The 17,070-nt window shown below is 48.9% G+C and overlaps 1 protein-coding gene across 13 annotated transcripts in view; it reads left to right on the top strand.

Moving 5' to 3' along the window:
• The window catches only part of unc80 (unc-80 homolog (C. elegans)), a 51,083-nt gene extending 34,094 nt beyond the window's left edge, over nt 1-16,989 (top strand). For 4 of the 13 annotated variants that reach the window (XM_023837752.2, XM_023837755.2, XM_023837748.2 and 1 more), the window contains 23 exons: nt 66-246; nt 525-790; nt 1,430-1,564; nt 1,858-1,996; nt 2,509-2,605; nt 2,888-3,058; nt 3,151-3,243; nt 3,430-3,648; nt 3,751-3,951; nt 4,469-4,592; nt 4,684-4,809; nt 4,934-5,057; nt 6,479-6,685; nt 7,052-7,236; nt 7,568-7,733; nt 7,984-8,193; nt 8,459-8,606; nt 9,848-9,904; nt 10,922-11,003; nt 11,533-11,644; nt 12,321-12,341; nt 12,497-12,672; nt 13,687-16,989. In XM_023837752.2, the coding sequence (XP_023693520.2) occupies nt 66-246; nt 525-790; nt 1,430-1,564; nt 1,858-1,996; nt 2,509-2,605; nt 2,888-3,058; nt 3,151-3,243; nt 3,430-3,648; nt 3,751-3,951; nt 4,469-4,592; nt 4,684-4,809; nt 4,934-5,057; nt 6,479-6,685; nt 7,052-7,236; nt 7,568-7,733; nt 7,984-8,193; nt 8,459-8,606; nt 9,848-9,904; nt 10,922-11,003; nt 11,533-11,644; nt 12,321-12,341; nt 12,497-12,672; nt 13,687-14,025 (3,579 nt within the window). In that variant the 3' untranslated portion in view covers nt 14,026-16,989. The remainder of the gene's footprint in view (nt 1-65; nt 247-524; nt 791-1,429; nt 1,565-1,857; nt 1,997-2,508; nt 2,606-2,887; nt 3,059-3,150; nt 3,244-3,429; nt 3,649-3,750; nt 3,952-4,468; nt 4,593-4,683; nt 4,810-4,933; nt 5,058-6,478; nt 6,686-7,051; nt 7,237-7,567; nt 7,734-7,983; nt 8,194-8,458; nt 8,607-9,847; nt 9,905-10,921; nt 11,004-11,532; nt 11,645-12,320; nt 12,342-12,496; nt 12,673-13,686) is intronic. The other 9 variants (XM_023837751.2, XM_023837760.2, XM_023837758.2 and 6 more) reach the window with 5 other exon arrangements.
• The last annotated feature ends 81 nt before the right edge of the window (nt 16,990-17,070 follow it).

Raw genomic sequence — 17,070 nt, 5'->3', positions numbered from 1 at the left:
TCCCCTATTTCCCGCTTTCGGCCGCCATGCCGCGTGACCTCTGACCCCTCATGGCGTCTCCCCAGGTGTTCTCCCGGAAGCTGGAGGAGGTCGGCCGCGTGCTCTTCCTCATCGCCCTCACGCAGCGCATGCCGGCCGCGCACAAGCAGTCCCACGTCTCCCTGCTGCAGGAGGACCTCCTCCGCCTGCCCTCCTTCCCTCGCACCGCCATCGACGCCGAGTTCTCCCTCTTCAGCGAGTCTCAGGGTATGCCCCCCCCCCCCAGACTGTCTGCACTTAATATTACACATGAGGCCAGAATTGTTGTGTCTCTTTTTCTAACTTCTAGTTTCTAAATAAGAGAATGAGGGACATTTCAAAACTCCTAACCCCCTATGTTTCTATATCTGTGTTTATGTGATGAATCTATCTTTTCTTATACCCCCTTTTCAATTCCCTTCTTTTTCTTTCTTTCTTTCCTTCATTTCATTTCACTTTTGACTTTCCACAAAAATAACACGCCCATTGTGCCCGTGTGTCTCCAGGCAAGGAGTTGTTTGGCCTGGACACCCTTCACAAGGTCTTGTGGATCAAACTGCTGGAGGAGATGTTCCTGGGAATGCCCAGTGAGTACCCCTGGGGAGACGAGATCATGCTCTTCCTCAATGTCCTCAATGGGGCCCTTCTGCTGCACCCTGAGGACAGCGCCCTCCTCAGGCAGTACACTGCCACTGCCATCAACACAGCTGTGCACTTCAACCACCTCTTCTCACTCAGTGGCTACCAGTGGATCCTGCCCACCATGCTGCAGGTGGGTGTCGCCCGGCAGGTGTCCTGATGGACCTCTCTGTACTGTATTATATGGTCCAACTGAATACGGAAACCAGATCACACAACAGATTCAGTATTAAACTGGTTTCTGTTCCCAGTGGTGCCCTCTTAACCTAAAAGGGATCTGACCCCATCACAGCTGTCCATCCCATGTGGTCTATTATTCGAAGAGAAACAGAGGATCGAAACGGGTGTCCCTTAATAGTGCATCACTATCAAATAAGGAGAGAGACACAATGTGTGGCTTACTGAGGAATGGGGATGCAAAGTGGACACATATTCAAAGGGCCTTTCGGAGGGTTAAACTCCTACCTAAAATGTTCTTAAGCCAAATAATTGTACATTAATTATTTTAAATAGTATCCCACTAATTCCTTTCCATTAAAATCAGATGCCACTAATAATGGTTTAGTCCCCCTTTTTGTAAACTTCTAGTGATGCTCCTTGTTAAACTTACAGCTCAGTAAATTATACATATATTCCTTTTTATCTTCAAAATATCTTTCAATCGGCCACCCTAACCCTGAACACAGTCAGATAAGTGACACGTTATGTGGGCTAGGGGGCGCTGTGGCTCTTGTCTCCTGTGACCTGTCGACCCCTCTGCCCACCATCTCAGGCTTATGCCGACTACGAGAGCAACCCACTGCTGCGGCAGGGTATGGAGTTTTGTTTCCGGCAGTTCTACGTGCTGCACCGCAAGCCCTTCATCCTGCAGCTGTTTGCCAGCGTAGCCCCCCTGCTGGAGTTTACGGTGAGAGGCCTGTCAGCTCCTGCCTCGGGTGGGTGTGAGCACGGGCAGGCTGCCTCGGGTGGGTGTGAACACGGGCAGGCTGCCTCGGGTGGGTGTGAGCACGGGCAGGCTGCCTCGGGTGGGTGTGAGCACGGGCAGGCTGCCTCGGGTGGGTGTGAGCACGGGCAGACTGCCTCAGGTGGGTGTGAGCACGGGCAGGATACCTCAGGTGGGTGTGAGCACAGGCAGGCTGCCACGGGACTGTGCGCTCCTCTGCGTACCCTCACCCTGATAAATGCATTCCCCTCCTCCAGACCAGCACCAGCACGGGTCTGTCCAAAGGCGTCTCTGCCCAGTGCCTCTTCGACCTGCTGGTGTCCCTAGAGGGAGAGACCCCAGACACACTGGATGCCCTACAGCTCGTCAAGGCTGAGAAGCCCCTCCGATCTCTGGGTACAATTACGACACACCGACAGACACCATGTGACCTTTGACCCTAACGCCCATATCACACAGACAAGACTAGCACAAACTGAACAAGACCAGGGGCCTGTATCACGAAGCCAGATTTATTGGTTAGGTAGATAACTTTTTGGCTATAGGGACAAAGGCCTAAATGTAACTAAATGAAGATAAAGTCTGAGTAAGCAAGAAATCCAACTTTGTGATACAGGCCCCAGGACACTCTTAGACTGTGTGTAACATAACTATGATGGAAAAGATTGGATCCCTAGACATCGCTTCTGAAATCTAAAGGGAATAGCATGTAACAGCATGAAGGCAAAAACCCAAATGAGGCCACTGTACTTTCAGTCCCTTGGGGCAAGAGTGACTCAGGGCATAAAATAAAGTCTAAAGTCTATATATGAAGTATTAATGCTATATATTAAGCATCAACTCTATATAGAAAGAATAATTGCTAATTATTGTGTTGCTTGCTGAGTTCTCTCTCATCTCTGTTGCAGACTTCTGCTATGGTAATGAAGACCTGGCTTTCTCCATCAGCGAGTCCATCAAGCTGTGCGTGACCGTCGTGGCCTACGCCCCCGAGTCCTTCCGCAGGTGAGTCACGTGACGCGGCAGATGGCCGTAGGACGACCAAAAGAAAAACGGGGCGTTTCTGAAACATTCGGCTGTTCATGGCCAAAAGCCTAAGTCTTTTTTGGATTATATTCTCACCTCGGCAACTAAGGAACATTATGTAGGTGGAAATGAGCCTGTGAGAAGGAGCTCTGCAGGACGTCTATGTACATGTGCGTGTGGGCGCAATGGTGAGCGATGTCCACCGTGTGTGAGCGTTCGTGACGTTAACAAACCCTGAGCTCTCGCCAAAACCCCTGCCAGCCTGCAGATGCTGATGGTCCTGGAAGCGCTGGTGCCCTGCTTCCTACAGAAGCTGAAGAGCAGCACCGTAGCCCTGGAGTCGGCCTCGGCGGCCCGCGACGAGATAGCAGCCATCGCGGCCCTGGCCACCTCGCTGCAGGCCCTGCTGTACAGCGTGGAGGCCCTCACGCGGTCAGAAGGCCTGCCCTCACACATGCGCACACACAGCAGGTGACTCTAAACACACACACGCTCACCTGTTTCCCTGTGCCCCCCCCCCCCAGGCCCATGACAGCCCCCCAGATGAGTCGCTGTGACCAGGGCCACAAGGGAGCGACCACAGCCAACCACACCATGTCTGGCGTTGCCAACACCCGGTGAGGACAGATTCAGGCGTGATGTTATGAGTGGATAAGTATGCGGGGGATGGTGGTTGGAGATCATGTCTGTCTGTTACGGAGATGATGTCCCTATAGTCGTATGTGCTGTGCTGCGCTCTGAAAAATCACAACATAGTTTCATGTGTATGAAATGACGTTCAGTGACGTTAATGGTGCCCTTAGAGATAATCTGCACCTCCTGGAGGAGGGCCAGGGCATGCCCCGTGAGGAGCTGGATGAGCGCATCGCCCGCGAGGAGTTCCGCCGTCCACGCGAGTCGCTCCTCAACATCTGCACCGAGTTCTACAAGCACTGCGGCCCTCGGCTGAAGATCCTGCAAAACGTGGCCGGCGAACCGCGCGTCACGGCCCTGGAGCTGCTGGACATCAAGTCCCACATGAGGTGAGACGTCGCGCTGACACCACAAGGGGGGGGGGGCTCAGCGAGGGACGAAAGTTGGCAGGGATGTTTAGTCCTCCTGGGACGTGTTCCGGCTGGCACCAGGCTCGCTGAGATCGCGCACTCACTGCTGAAGCTGGCCCCCTATGACACGCTGACCATGGAGAGCCGCGGCCTGAAGCGCTACATGACAGAGATGTTGCCCATCACCGACTGGGCCGCTGAGGCAGTGAGGCCAGCCCTCATCCTCATCCTCAAGAGGCTGGACCGCATGTTCAACAAGATCCACAAGATGCCCACACTCCGGTGAGCGTGCTGGGCCGTGTGTGTGTGTGTGTGTATGTGCCATTCATTTCATGGATGTTAGCATGTTAGCAAATTTTAGTGTGCGAATGTGTGTGTTTGCCTTCCAGATGTGGCTGTGGATGTTACATGTGTTAGCATATTAGGAAATTTTAGCGAGTGTGTATGTGTACCCTCCCATGTGTGGCTATGGATATTATGCGTTAGCATGTTAGCACATGTTAGCTTGTGTGTGTGTCCTTCCATGTGTGGCTATGAATATTAGCATGTTAGCGTTTTAGCATATTTTAGCATGTGTGTGTGTGCCCTCCCTTGTCTAACAATGGATGTTACACATGTTAGCATGTTAGCAAATGTTATTATGTGTGTGTCACCTTGTGTGTGGCTATGGATATTAGCACGTGTTAGCAAGTTAGTGAATATTAGCATATGTGTGACACCCTATGCCTGGCTAAGGATGTTAGCACAGTGGCGAACGTTAGCGTGTACATGATGCCCTGTGCGTGGCTCCTTTCCCCAGGAGACAGGTGGAGTGGGAGGCAGCCAGCAGCCTCATCGAGGGCATCTGCCTCACCCTGCAACGGCAGCCCATCATCTCCTTCCTGCCCCACCTGCGCTCCCTCATCAACGTCTGTGTCAATCTCGTGAGCATCCCTCAGCTCGCCCTGGCCTTGCGTGCCCGGCTTCCTGCAGGAATCTGGGCTTACGCTGCCCCTCTCTATGCGTGTGCTCTAGGTGATGGGGGTTGTGGGTCCCTCCAGTGTGGCCGACGGGCTGCCACTGCTTCACCTGAGCCCCTATTTGTCCCCGCCACTCCCCTTCAGCACCGCCGTCGTACGCCTGGTGGCCCTGCAGATCCAGGTAGGCTGGCAGGCGGCAGTGAAACGATACGCCGCTACAACCTCTGTGAGCTAAAGGAAGAGCAGCAGGATAGGAAAATATGACCAAGTACTTTCAGTTATTGTGGCTCGTTTTTTTATCACAGGCTCTGAAGGATGACTTTCCCCTCAGTCACGTGATTTCACCCTTCACCAATCAGGAGAGGCGAGAAGGGATGCTGCTTAACCTGCTTATTCCATTTGTGCTGACCGTGGGGTCAGGAAGCAAAGGTCAGGCCCGAATCCGAGTCTCCAACATTCCTGATATGTGACAATGAAGAAGCACAGTGTTTCTCAGTTAGTGTGTGTGTCTGTAAGTGAGCATGTGTGTTAGCAAGTATTAGCATGTCTGTGAGCCTCTATGCACATGTTAGTAAGTATTACCGAGTGTTAGCCTTTGTGCATGTTAGTATTACCAAGTGTTAGCCTTTATGCACGTTAGTAAGTATTAGTGAGTGTTAGCCTTTGTGCATGTTAGTAAGTATTAGTGAGTGTTAGCCTTTGTGCATGTTAGTAAGTATTACTGAGTGTTAGCCATTGGCACATGTTAGTAAGTATTACCAAGTATTATCCTTTATGCACGTTAGTAAGTATTAGTGAGTGTTAGCCTTTATGCACGTTAGTAAGTATTACTGAGTGTTAGCCTTTATGCACGTTAGTAAGTATTAGTGAGTGTTAGCCTTTATGCACGTTAGTAAGTATTAGTGAGTGTTAGTCTTTGTTCGTATGTTAGTATTAGCTAGTGTGCCTTTGTGCGCAGTTAGTAAGTATTACTGAGTGTTAGCCTTTATGCACGTTAGTAAGTATTACTGAGTGTTAGCCTTTATGCACGTTAGTAAGTATTACTGAGTGTTAGCCTTTGTTCGTATGTTAGTATTAGCTAGTGTGCCTTTGTGCGCAGTTAGTAAGTATTACTGAATGCTAACGTTTGTACATGTTAGTAAGTATTAGTGAGTGTTAGCCTTTGTGTGTATGTTAGTGAGTATTAGCGAATGTTAGCCTTTGTGTGCATGTTAGTGAGTGTTAACAGGGCTGCCAACTCTCACGCATCTGGCGTGACACTCACGCTTTTGGACTCTCACGCTCGTGCAAGATATCTTACGGCAAATTTATATTATTACATTATAAACCTAAAATTAGCTGCAGCAAAAGCGTTGGGGTAGTTTGCAAACCCTACAGACCATTTACAAGGGAATAAAACTGTCACAAAGGTGTAAATGCATGTGCGGACTTGTCTGAAATCGAAAATCTCATGCCAACCGGCTGACCAAAGTTGACAGCCCTGTGTTAATGTATGTGCATGTTAGCAGGCGTTAGCCTTTCTGCATGTGTTAGTGAGTATTAGCTAGTACAGGGGTGGGCAATCATATCCGCAAAGGGCTGGTGTGCATGCAGGTTTTTGGGATAACCTTTAGGTCAGCTCACCTTTTGCGGATAAGATTGCCCACCCCTGAGCTAGTATCAGCCTTTATGAGCAAAATAGCGAGTGTTAGCATATGGGCTTGTTAACAAGTGTTAGCCTTTGTGTGCATGTTAGAGAGTATTAGTGTATGTGCATGTTACCAAAGGTTAGTATAGTTGTGTATCAGAGAGCCAGCTGGAGCCCTGTCCTGAGATTATGTGCATGTGTGATCGCCATATCATGCCTGCAGACAGCCCCCACCTGGAGCAGCCAGAGGTTTTCCTGCTCCTGCAAACGGTCATCAACATCCTGCTGCCCCCCCGTATCAACAGCACGTCACGCAGCAAGAACTTCATGCTGGAGAGCTCACCTGCCCACTGCTCCACACCGGGGGACACGGGGAAGGACATGCGCCGGGAGGGGCTGGCTGAGTCCACCAGCCAGGCTGCGTACCTGGGTACTGCCGGGGGGGGTCAGCCAGATGGCCTTCAGGCTGATTTTTAGGCCGTGCTGCTGTCCAGTGGCGCCTTCCTTTGGCCATCACTCGGTATTAATCACCAACATCACTAACTGGAGTTATGCGGGGAGTTCAGCTTCAATGGCCGTGAGGTCATAGAATTTCATTTCATTATATCCAAGGGCTCAAGCAGGTACTGAATGTCAGCACAGAAAGTGCCTCACACTTCATGTGGTGTTAATGCCTCACACTGGGTCTTTATGACATCATAAATCATCAGCTTAAGTAACTTTCTTGAGGGTAGGATCAAGCCTTCGGGTCTCGAACCGACACTGATGGCCACTGTAACCGCCTCTTCCCTGCCAGCCCTGAAGGTGGTGCTGGTATGCTTCGAGCGCCAGCTGGGGAACCAATGGTACCGGCTCAGCCTGCAGGTGAAGGAGATGGCCATGCGCAAGGTTGGCGGTCTGGCCTTCTGGGATTTCATCGACTTCATCGTGCGCACACGCATCCCCATCTTCGTGCTGCTCCGCCCCTTTATCCAGTGCAAGGTTTGGACCCATGCTGGTTCCCATATCCACCCACTAAAGACCTGACTGGCCAGTTAACAAGTCTTTGCTCTATTTATGCCTTTTTACACAGTTTTAGTCTTCAGAATGTCACATTTCACCTGAATCACAAATAAACAAACAAATGAATAAATTGGATAGGAATAGCTAAAAAAAATTATATGAAAAATTATACGGGAGATAAAACTAATCCTTAGATTGATAGAAAAAGAAACTGAGTTAAAAATAGGACCAGCACGGAGTGAGTGATATCCCCCTCACTCAAACCCATGCATTGTGGGTAAATGTGCTCCCCCCCCCCCCATGCCTCCAGCTGCTAACCCAGCCGGCCGAGTCCCAAGAAGAGATCACGGCCCGGCATCACATCGCCGACCAGCTAGAGCGCCGCTTCATCCCCCGGCCGCTCTGCAAGAGCTCGCTGTTTGCCGAGTTCAACAACGAGCTGAAAATCCTGAAGGAGGCGGTGCACAGTGGTTCTGGTGAGAAGGCCGTGCGGCCATGTGCTGCTTTGAGCACAGCAGTTCATTATGGCCCCTGAAGCATATCTCCGGTACTGCCTGCAGTGGACGTTTAAATACTTATATCTGCAGTGGATTTTATAATTCCTGTATTTGTGTACAGTAAAGTAGACTAAGTCTAAGTGCTTCTGGGAACACCTTGGCACATCTCGATTGGCTGTTCTTATGTCACGTGACTCATCATCATCTCCCCGCCCCTCTCTCCTCACAGCCTATCAGGGGAAGACCTCCATAAGCACGGTGGGGACTTCGACGTCCGCCTACCGGCTGAGCCTGGCCACTATGTCGCGCTCCAACACGGGCACGGGGACGGTGTGGGAGCAGGACAGCCAGCCATCGCGGCAGCCGTCGCAGGACACGCTGAGCCGCACGGACGAGGACGAGGAAGAAAGTCAGGGCCCCGTCCACACGCTCTGCCACCGTGCGCTGTCTTACAGAGCCCCTTTCACTGGCATGCCTGTTACGAATGCAATAATCATGCAATATACCACATAAGATGAAGGTTCTTACAGCACACAAGTACTGACTCATAGAACTTGTTTTGTCTCCTCTTTCTCCACCCACATGTCCCTGGTTCTGTCCCCCTTCTGTGATCTCCCTGCTCTTGCTCCTGCTGTGATTTCCCCCCCACCACCACCATCTCCTCCGCCCCTTGTCTGCTCCCGCATGTGCTCCACGTGCCCCAGACGACTCGGTGAGCATTCCCAGCGTGGTGAGTGACCACGAGGCCTTCTTGCCCCACGTCATCACGCAGCGTCGCTTCTCCAGCCACGCCCCCGGGGTTTCCACCCCCCCGCCGGAACCTGGCATGAGCAGCATGCTCCCCAGTCACAGGTACGTGTGTTCCGTCATTTTGCCAGGCCCCACATGGGTCTACAAGAGCCGCGGCGGCCCTTCAGATACAACAACGACGTTACAGTCACTGTGCTACCTGAGGAAATTCACAACACTGTACAGTATCTGCCGAGCCTGAAACTAGTGATGGCCAAATGAAGCTTCATGAACCATCTGCTGTATGTTCTGACACCACTAGATGGTGCTCTATGTTCAAAAAAGTGACTCAATGCATGGCCCAAAGCAAACCAAAAGCGCCATCTAGTGGGGTTGATAAATACATAAAATGGTTCATGAAGCTTCATTTGGTTCTCACTACCTGAAATCATGCAGTACTAACTTGAATAAACTTTCTATTTGGTATCCTGCATAAGTGTTACAGTATTATGTATATATTATTGTTCTACATGTACTTTTTAAATGAATGTGAATGTGTTTTAATACCACTACTTGTAAATCGAGGTTTACTGTGTGTGTCCTACATTTCCTGTACTCCAGATATGGGGAATTTATTCATCTAAACCAAGCCAAACCGTCAAAGCGCGGAGTCCAGTTCCTCCGAGCCGGAACCTGTTCCATTTTCCTGTGTTTTGGTTTTCAGCAGCTCTGCCTGTTTAATATTGTTCCTTTGCAGATGTCATAGTGAGTCGGGTGGCTATAAATGAAATGATGTCACTAACAGTCCGGTCAAGGACGGTGCCATCTCACGCATCATAGAACCTGATGTAATTACACACTTACCTTTGACCTCCATCCATCAGTTTGGCCCCCGTTGCCATGCGCCCCCACCTCTGATCGATACAGCCATTTAACATTCAGACAACATCGAGGATGTCTGGTGCTGCTGTCAGTAATTCCTGCTTTCATCTCCTGACTTGAGCGCTGTATGTGATTTTCTCCTGAGCAGGTGGACTGTGTCTTCCTGGTCTGAATAACCCTACACATCCCAGCATTCCCGTTCAACTCGATTTCAGTTTGTAGTCACGTCAGTGCTGCTTGTTCTTCCCAGCTCCATCGGGCCTCAGGGCTGTCAGAGAATGAAGTCTGAGCATCTGGGAGCTCTGGGATTTGTTGCAGGCTATTGTGTTGAAAGTGGTTGAGTAGCAGTTAATTCCGTAGGTGAACAGCAGAGGGCGCCCTATGTGTTCATGCGCTGTCGCGTGACCGAGGGACTGAACGGCCCGAGCTTCACCGGGGGTTCTTCCTGTCTTGCTAAACCCTTTTCCGTGCCCCCTCTGCAGCGAACCCAATGTGCTAGATGAGTCCCAAGGGATGCTGGAAGAGGGTAACCTGTCTAGGTACAGTGTCTCAGCCCTGTGTCTCTTTTACGTGTGTGCCGTAGCTCGGCCTGGTCGGCCACCTTTTACTACTCTTCCTCGCTCATCGCATTCAGCCAAGCTGCTTGCCGTGGTCCTTCTCCCTCCTCTTTGTTGTGGGTCGAGTGTGACGTCTCTCTCTATTTCTCTCTCTCTCTCTCCCCCGAGCACCAGACTGACCCCCCATCTCAAACCATCCACTGTGTCTCTAAATCTTTGCGAGCGGCAGCTCTCCCGGGGAGGCCCGTCCGCGTGGCGCCTCTCCCTGTGTGCCTCATGTGTCATCACGGTCAACCTCATGCCGCCATGGTGTTCATACATGTGTCCAGGCTTTTGCTACTAAAAAAAAATAACAGGAGACAGTCTGGGGAAGTGGGTCATGGATGGGCAACATTTCCAGGTGTCTTCTTCAGTGGTTGTGGGTGGTCTTCATGAATGACTAAGGAGTCGGACTAAACCCTCAACGTGGTAGTTGAGAGCCTTACACTCAACGTTGTGCTATGTCTGACTTATGTTAGTGACCCCAACCCTCACGGTCCAACCAATGACAGCCGGCATTGCCAATGTCAGCACTGTGCAGAGATTTTTTGAGGGGCAGGTGCTCAAAGCTTTTGACACATTCATTAAAGGGGCACTGGGTACCGTTAATGGGACACTTTCAAATCAAGTAGGTGGCCCAGCCCCCCCTAGCGCCCACCCTCTGCACGAGCCTGTGATACTGCTTCAAGTTGCCTCTCCATTTCCCACAATCCCCTGCTGATTTTGATGTCCAACATGGTAGACCATGGCTCTATGGCTGGTCCATGTCTCGCTGTAGTTTCTGTGTCCATGAAGGGCATAGTGAATTGGCTGTTGTTCTCCCTGCACCAGTTTGATATTGCGGGGAGGGGTTGTTGTGCGGCTCTCGACGCTCTTGCAGCGTACTCTGTTCTGATGGCAGCCTGTATGTCTCTCTGTGTGTCTCTCCATGTGACCTTGGCGGCTGGGCTGGGTCTGAAGGGTGGCCAGTGTGCAAAGCGAGCCGGGCCAGCAGAACCTGCTCATACAGCCACCACTAGGCCGTAAAAGAGGCCTGAGACAGGTGAATTGGGGACTGGTGCCAAGCAGACTCCCAGACACATATTACAGTGATATTACAGTAATAACCAGGACAGGCAGAACCATCTTATAATGGTAGCCTAGGCACAGAGAAATGCTGTATCGCTGTCCATTACATTTATTGTATTTGTATTTTCTCTGAAGTTGCACATTATTTATTATTACTATGTTGTATATTTGCTGTTTTCTATACTTCCAGTTGTACTGTTCCTTGCTACTATTGTGATATTTGCACACCAGTGTTGCACCTGCAGTCAAGTGTCAAGTGAATTTAACTTATAAAACCACCCCCACATAGAACTGGTCATTAGCGGCTAATATTGTCATTCTAACTGCAAACCAGGCTAACAAAAGGACTAAGTACAGTATGTGCACTGAACTGAGATTTAGTGTAAAAGACGAGCCATTTAATATGCATTGCAGAGCCGCAGTTCAAGCTGCATGGTGGACTTGACAGTTGGAGGTCGGGCAAAAGTGTGAATGAAACAAGTATCCTTGCTTATTCCCTTCAGCTGCGGCGCCCCCTGCTGTCCATGCAGAAGATCCAGAATGAGCCGCGAGGACGGACTGGAGCTCGTCTGTCCACCACGCGGAGAAGCATCCAGCCCAAAAACAAGCCTCTGGGTACGTGTGTGTGTGTGTGTGTCTGGGTGTGTGTGTGTGTGTGTGTGTATGTGTGGGGGGGGGGTCAGAAGGTATCATTCATAAAACAACATATTTTGTACTATGGCTAATTTAATTTTAAAAGACCCTGTAGTTGCTTTACCTGAACTGCAATTGGCTTGGTGTCGATACATGATTCCTTGTTTTATATAGCAAATCAGTGATATGATTAATCACATTCATTATTATTGAAACATAAACTAAATCTATTTAGTATTTAATATTGTCGTATCATGGGTTCCCAGTTACGAACAGTTTTCCTCGTTACTGGCCCTGAATCCATGTATCAGGGATTTCCTAATATTTTTAATTGAATTTTATTATAATGTAATCTTATCCCTAGTAATAATGGGAACTGCAGCCCCGTGTGAAAGATGATTCATTTACAGTGAATCTCTCTGGTTAACTTCCTGTTCCTGTGCTGTGTGAAATGCCAGTGTACTGTGCTAACATGAACAGGCCTGTACTGAAGCCCGTCGCCCACAAGCAGCTGTGTATGTCTGTATCCTGTGTGTGCCGTACATGTGCTGTATATATGTATTATATATGTGCATCTGCTCTGAGAAGAGCCCGGTCACCCTAGACCTCGATCACTGACTGTGTCACTCTGTTCTGTTTGTGTCTCGTTTTCAAAAAGAAACTTTATTGGACTGTGAAGGTGAGACCCCTGTCCTTCCTCTTGCCTCCTGAGTTGGCGCTCTGCATGTCTGTCTTGCGTAACCCTAGTCTCAGTGGCAGTGTGGTATGTGGTCAGGCGTACGTGGCACCAGGGGGCGCTATTCTAAATGTGGCTGCTGCTCCATCTCCCCTCAGCACAAACTGAACAGAAGAGGTCAGTGACCTTCACGGAGACCCAGCCCAACGTCACTGTGACGTCGGCAACTGACGACGAGGGTCCGGGTGAGGGCAAGAAGCTGAACGTGCCCCCCCCTGCCGGATCCTCCTTGGCACCCATCGCTGCAGACTCACACAGCCCTGCCCGAGGCCCGGTAGGTCCGGGTAGCCTTAGAGAAACACCCACATTGCTGCATCTTTCACAGTGTATCATCGCTGTCCAATGAGATCGTTGCTGTCCAATGAGGTCATCGCTGTCCAATGAGAAACGTGCATCTCCAAAAATCCATTATTTCACGAGTGTGAGCGGTTTAATGTTAGGAATGGACTTATGTGGATTGTTCTCAGCGAGGCAAATATGTCGGTGTCAATAAAGGAAAGTAATCTCACTTTATATTCACAATTAACAGTGACATTAGATAGCTATCTAGCTATCAGTGTTAAATTGTTAAAGTAAAATAAAACATCTTTTCATTGGTCAATTAGATGTAAAACGCTATCAGTAGATAGAGGACAATGGGTACATCTGTAGAATATGTATATCTTTGTAACTTTTGCTGGATCACACCCCTGGGGCACAGGGGTTCGATTCCCGCCTCCACACGGTGCTTCTGGACTTGGCATGTTCTCCCCGTAATTCCTCTGCTTTCCTCTCGCAGTCCAAAGACATGAAATGACCCTCATTGGTTTCTCTAAATTGCCCAGAGTGTATGATCGTGTGCGTGTAAGCGGCGATAGCATAGCATCCTGCCCAGTGTATGTCCCACCTGCATGGGGCAGGTTCCCAGCCACCCTGACCAGGAGGGGGGGGTCAGAGGATGGGTGGGGTTTTGCTATTTACCTGGGCATCCAGGTGGAGTGTCAGAATCATGTTTATTGGCCAAGTGTGTGTGTGGATCACACAAGGAATATGTTTCGGGCAGTTTTAAGGTGTTTCTCTGGTACATTACAATACAATAGAACAAAACAGTACAGATTAAATACAACGTAACAGACATGTTATTTACAGACATGTATAAAGTGCAAACAACATACAAGGTGCAAAGTGAATGGGATGTAAAGTGAATGGAATGTAAAGTGAATGGAATGTAAAGTGAATGGAATGTAAAGTGAATGGGACGTCGTCTTTGATTCAGTTCTAATATGATTTCTCTGTTTCTTTGTTCCAGCTCTCTGCTATCCCTGACAGCAGGGAGAAGGAGCCGAGAGCACTCTGGGGCACCCTGTCCCCCTCCCCTCGGTCGACCCCCACGCCGCCCTCCTCCTCCCCCTTCCTCCCCCCGCTCCCTGTCCTGGAGACGCCAGCCCGCCCACTGCCCGCCGACCTGGTGCCCGAGAGTCCTGAGGACGAAGAGACCTCAGTGCTGCTCCAGCACTCGGACACGGTGCTGCACATCAGCGAGGACAGCGGCACCGAGAACCCTCTCCTGGTCCCCTTACTGTCCCCTCGCAGGTCTCCTCAGCCGCTGTCCCCCGTGGACTTGGATCTGGACGAGTCGCATGTCTGAGTCCCCCTCAGCGCAGCCCCTAGATGCAACCCTCACCCTCACCCTGTCCCTCCCTCGGTCATGCGCCCCGACCCCCAAAGCCGCCCTTCAGAACTCGGGTGTATGGCGTCTCCCGGCAGGGCTGCACCCTCCAGCCTCATGGTGATGATCACTTGTCCTCGGGTTTATGTTTAGAACATACGCCAGGGTAAATGTTTGTGGTTCTCCATGACGATACATTTTTACCAAGTATGACCGGCTAGATTAATCGTTCCTGCAATGCACACATATATGGCCATTGTGCTGTGTGCTCCTATTAGCCATTGAACTGATAGCTGTAAGTGTGTCCGGTTTTGAAGGGCAGCTCAGTACCTCGGCCCTGCTGGAGGACCCGCAGTACTGCAGGACGGGCTGTTTGAACGCACAAGCGCTTTGCTTTTGAGTAAGGTGGTTACTGGGTTAACTCTCTCTAGTTTGTATTGACCAAATACCAAACTATGCTATAATAATGTAGTTGATGAGCTTTACAGCTCTCTTGTTTAGAAATGATATTTCAGATGAATATAGTATATTAGTTATTTTCAGGTCTTCAGAAAGATGAATGTTTATATATTGTAATAGATGGAATCTATATAATCTTGATATTTTCTTGACTATATAATGAATACACCCATATGCATAAAGATAAATCATAGATGAATTATAGAAGTAACTAATTATTTGTCAGAAATAATATTTTACTGAAATAATGTTGGTACCTATGTGCAATGAGAATGAAATGTTGGGAATCAGGTATTTTTTCCCATGTTTAAACTTGAAGGACATCAGGAGAGCAGCGCAGAAAGATGGCTGACCACTGTGACTGGGTACTGAAACCCAGCAGCTGTAGCTATGGGACCCGTCTTAGCTGTAGGAACTTTGTAGGAATGGCAACTGACATAACTATGAGAGGCGACATAGCTATGGGAGACTTCGTAACTATGGGAACTGTTGTAGCTATGGGAGATGTTGTAGCTATCGAAGACTCTGTAGTTATGAGAGCCGACATAGCTATGGGAGACCTCGTAACTATGGGAGATGTTGTAGCTATGGGAACTGTCGTAGCTATGGGAGACATTGTAGCTAAGGGAACTGTCGTAGGTATGGAAGACGTTGTAGCTATGGGAACTGTCATAGCTATTGAAGACTCTGTAGTTATGAGAGCCGACATAGTTATGGGAGACCTCGTAACTATGGGAGATGTTGTAGCTATGGGAACTGTCGTAGCTATGGGAGACATTGTAGCTAAGGGAACTGTCGTAGGTATGGAAGATGTTGTAGCTATGGGAACTGTCATAGCTATTGAAGACTGTAGTTATGAGAGCGACATGGGGGACTTCGTAGCTATGGGAGACATTGTAGCTATGGGATCTGTTGTAGCTAATAGAGACTTCATAGCTATGAGAGATCTTGTAGCTATTGGGAACCATCGTAGCTATGGGAGACTTCGTAGTTATGGGAGCCGGATCCCAGGAACTGTGAGGTTAGTTGTTTGAGCTGCCAGGGTAGCTGGCCTCAGCATCCCCGAGAAGCTCCCGCCCTTCTTGTCCTTTAATATAATTAAGAACTTGAATGTAGTCCTCTCCCCTCTATGAAAAATTAATTTTCTCTCTTCACCCTCCATGCGTGATATTGTGCCGGCTAACTGCGATTTCCTCTTTCGGTGTCAGTGACATACACCAAGAATCCGTTTATTTCTGAAGCTGGATGAACGTGTCAGTTGATGCTGCTGACCACATATTCCCAATTTAAAGCCCCTTCCGTTTACTGGGGGTATTTTATACTGCACCTCATCCTCCTCAGTCACTGTCTTACCTCTCTACCCCACAAAGCCTTAAACTGCAACAGTGGGAAGATACCAACTTACCAATCTACCCTGGTCACTGTCACCTTCCCCATAACCTATATCACGCCAGAATCATACTTATTATTGGACCCACTGAGAGAGCAGGGTGATTTTTGAAGGCATACATACCTGCTGCATCTGTGCTGAGTTTGTGGCATTTTAGCCGATAGCAGATGGTTTTAATTGTATATTCCTGCCTTAGTTTGTTGTGCTCTCATTGGTATATTTGTATCCATATTATAAAGGTAAAGTATTTAGATTGAACTCAAGCAGTGCTTTTCTTGGATGTCGTCGTTGCAGAATGGTCTCTGTAGAGCAGGCCTTAATGCTATACCACTGCACTGTGACCAGTTTTTGTGATCGCTTCTGCTCTCTCATCTTCAGCAACCCTTCCGCTTCGAGTGTTACCGTTTCCTAGGGGTGTCTGTGTCAGTGTTTGCCGCTGAAATCGCAGCCCCGACGCGACGTAGAATTTTAATGCGACGTGGTGCTCCGTTGTCAAGGTACTGTGGAACGTGTCAGCGTTTTGGTCTGTGTACACGCCGTGCACGCTTCTCTTCTTAGCCTTTCCATGGAAGGAGAAATATGTGCTATTTTGCTCTAAGCGTGACTTGTTTAGAAAAATGGGAAAGTGAACAGGAAACAGCCATCTCTCTGCCAGGCAATCAGAACTGATTTTTACCTCAGAAGTGCTGATTATACTATATTCTTGTGAGATGTTTCGTCTGTTATGGTGTTATCTAGTTCATCTGTGAATTTATTACATTTTTCTCGCAGGGTTGGCCAGACCATGAACCCAGAGTGGACCCAGGAGACTACTGACCTAAAATAGCTTGATCTGGGTCCATTTTCTAAATGGCATTTAATACAAAAGAGCAGTGTGTGTATGTAAACATACACAAGTCATGCTCCTTTGCAATCTGGTTCAGTCTGGGTGCCCATCTGTAAAACATTTAGATAAAGTTTATGGGTATACTTTGTCCCCATTTCTATGTGCTGAGTATTTAATAAAGATCTATATATCTATGTCATATATATGTTAAAATATATAAAACAAATTATATCTAAAGATATATCGAAATAAATGTTTTTTAATCTTGTTTTTTTTTAAACGTAGTGACTTTATTAAAACCTAATGGCTGATGTAACAGCTGTGAGTTCTCTGGATTCCCGGCTCCTAC

This window comes from Paramormyrops kingsleyae, chromosome 16 (assembly GCF_048594095.1).
Source record: "Paramormyrops kingsleyae isolate MSU_618 chromosome 16, PKINGS_0.4, whole genome shotgun sequence".
NCBI lineage: Eukaryota > Metazoa > Chordata > Actinopteri > Osteoglossiformes > Mormyridae > Paramormyrops > Paramormyrops kingsleyae.
This window is presented reverse-complemented; position numbering and strand designations above follow the sequence as displayed.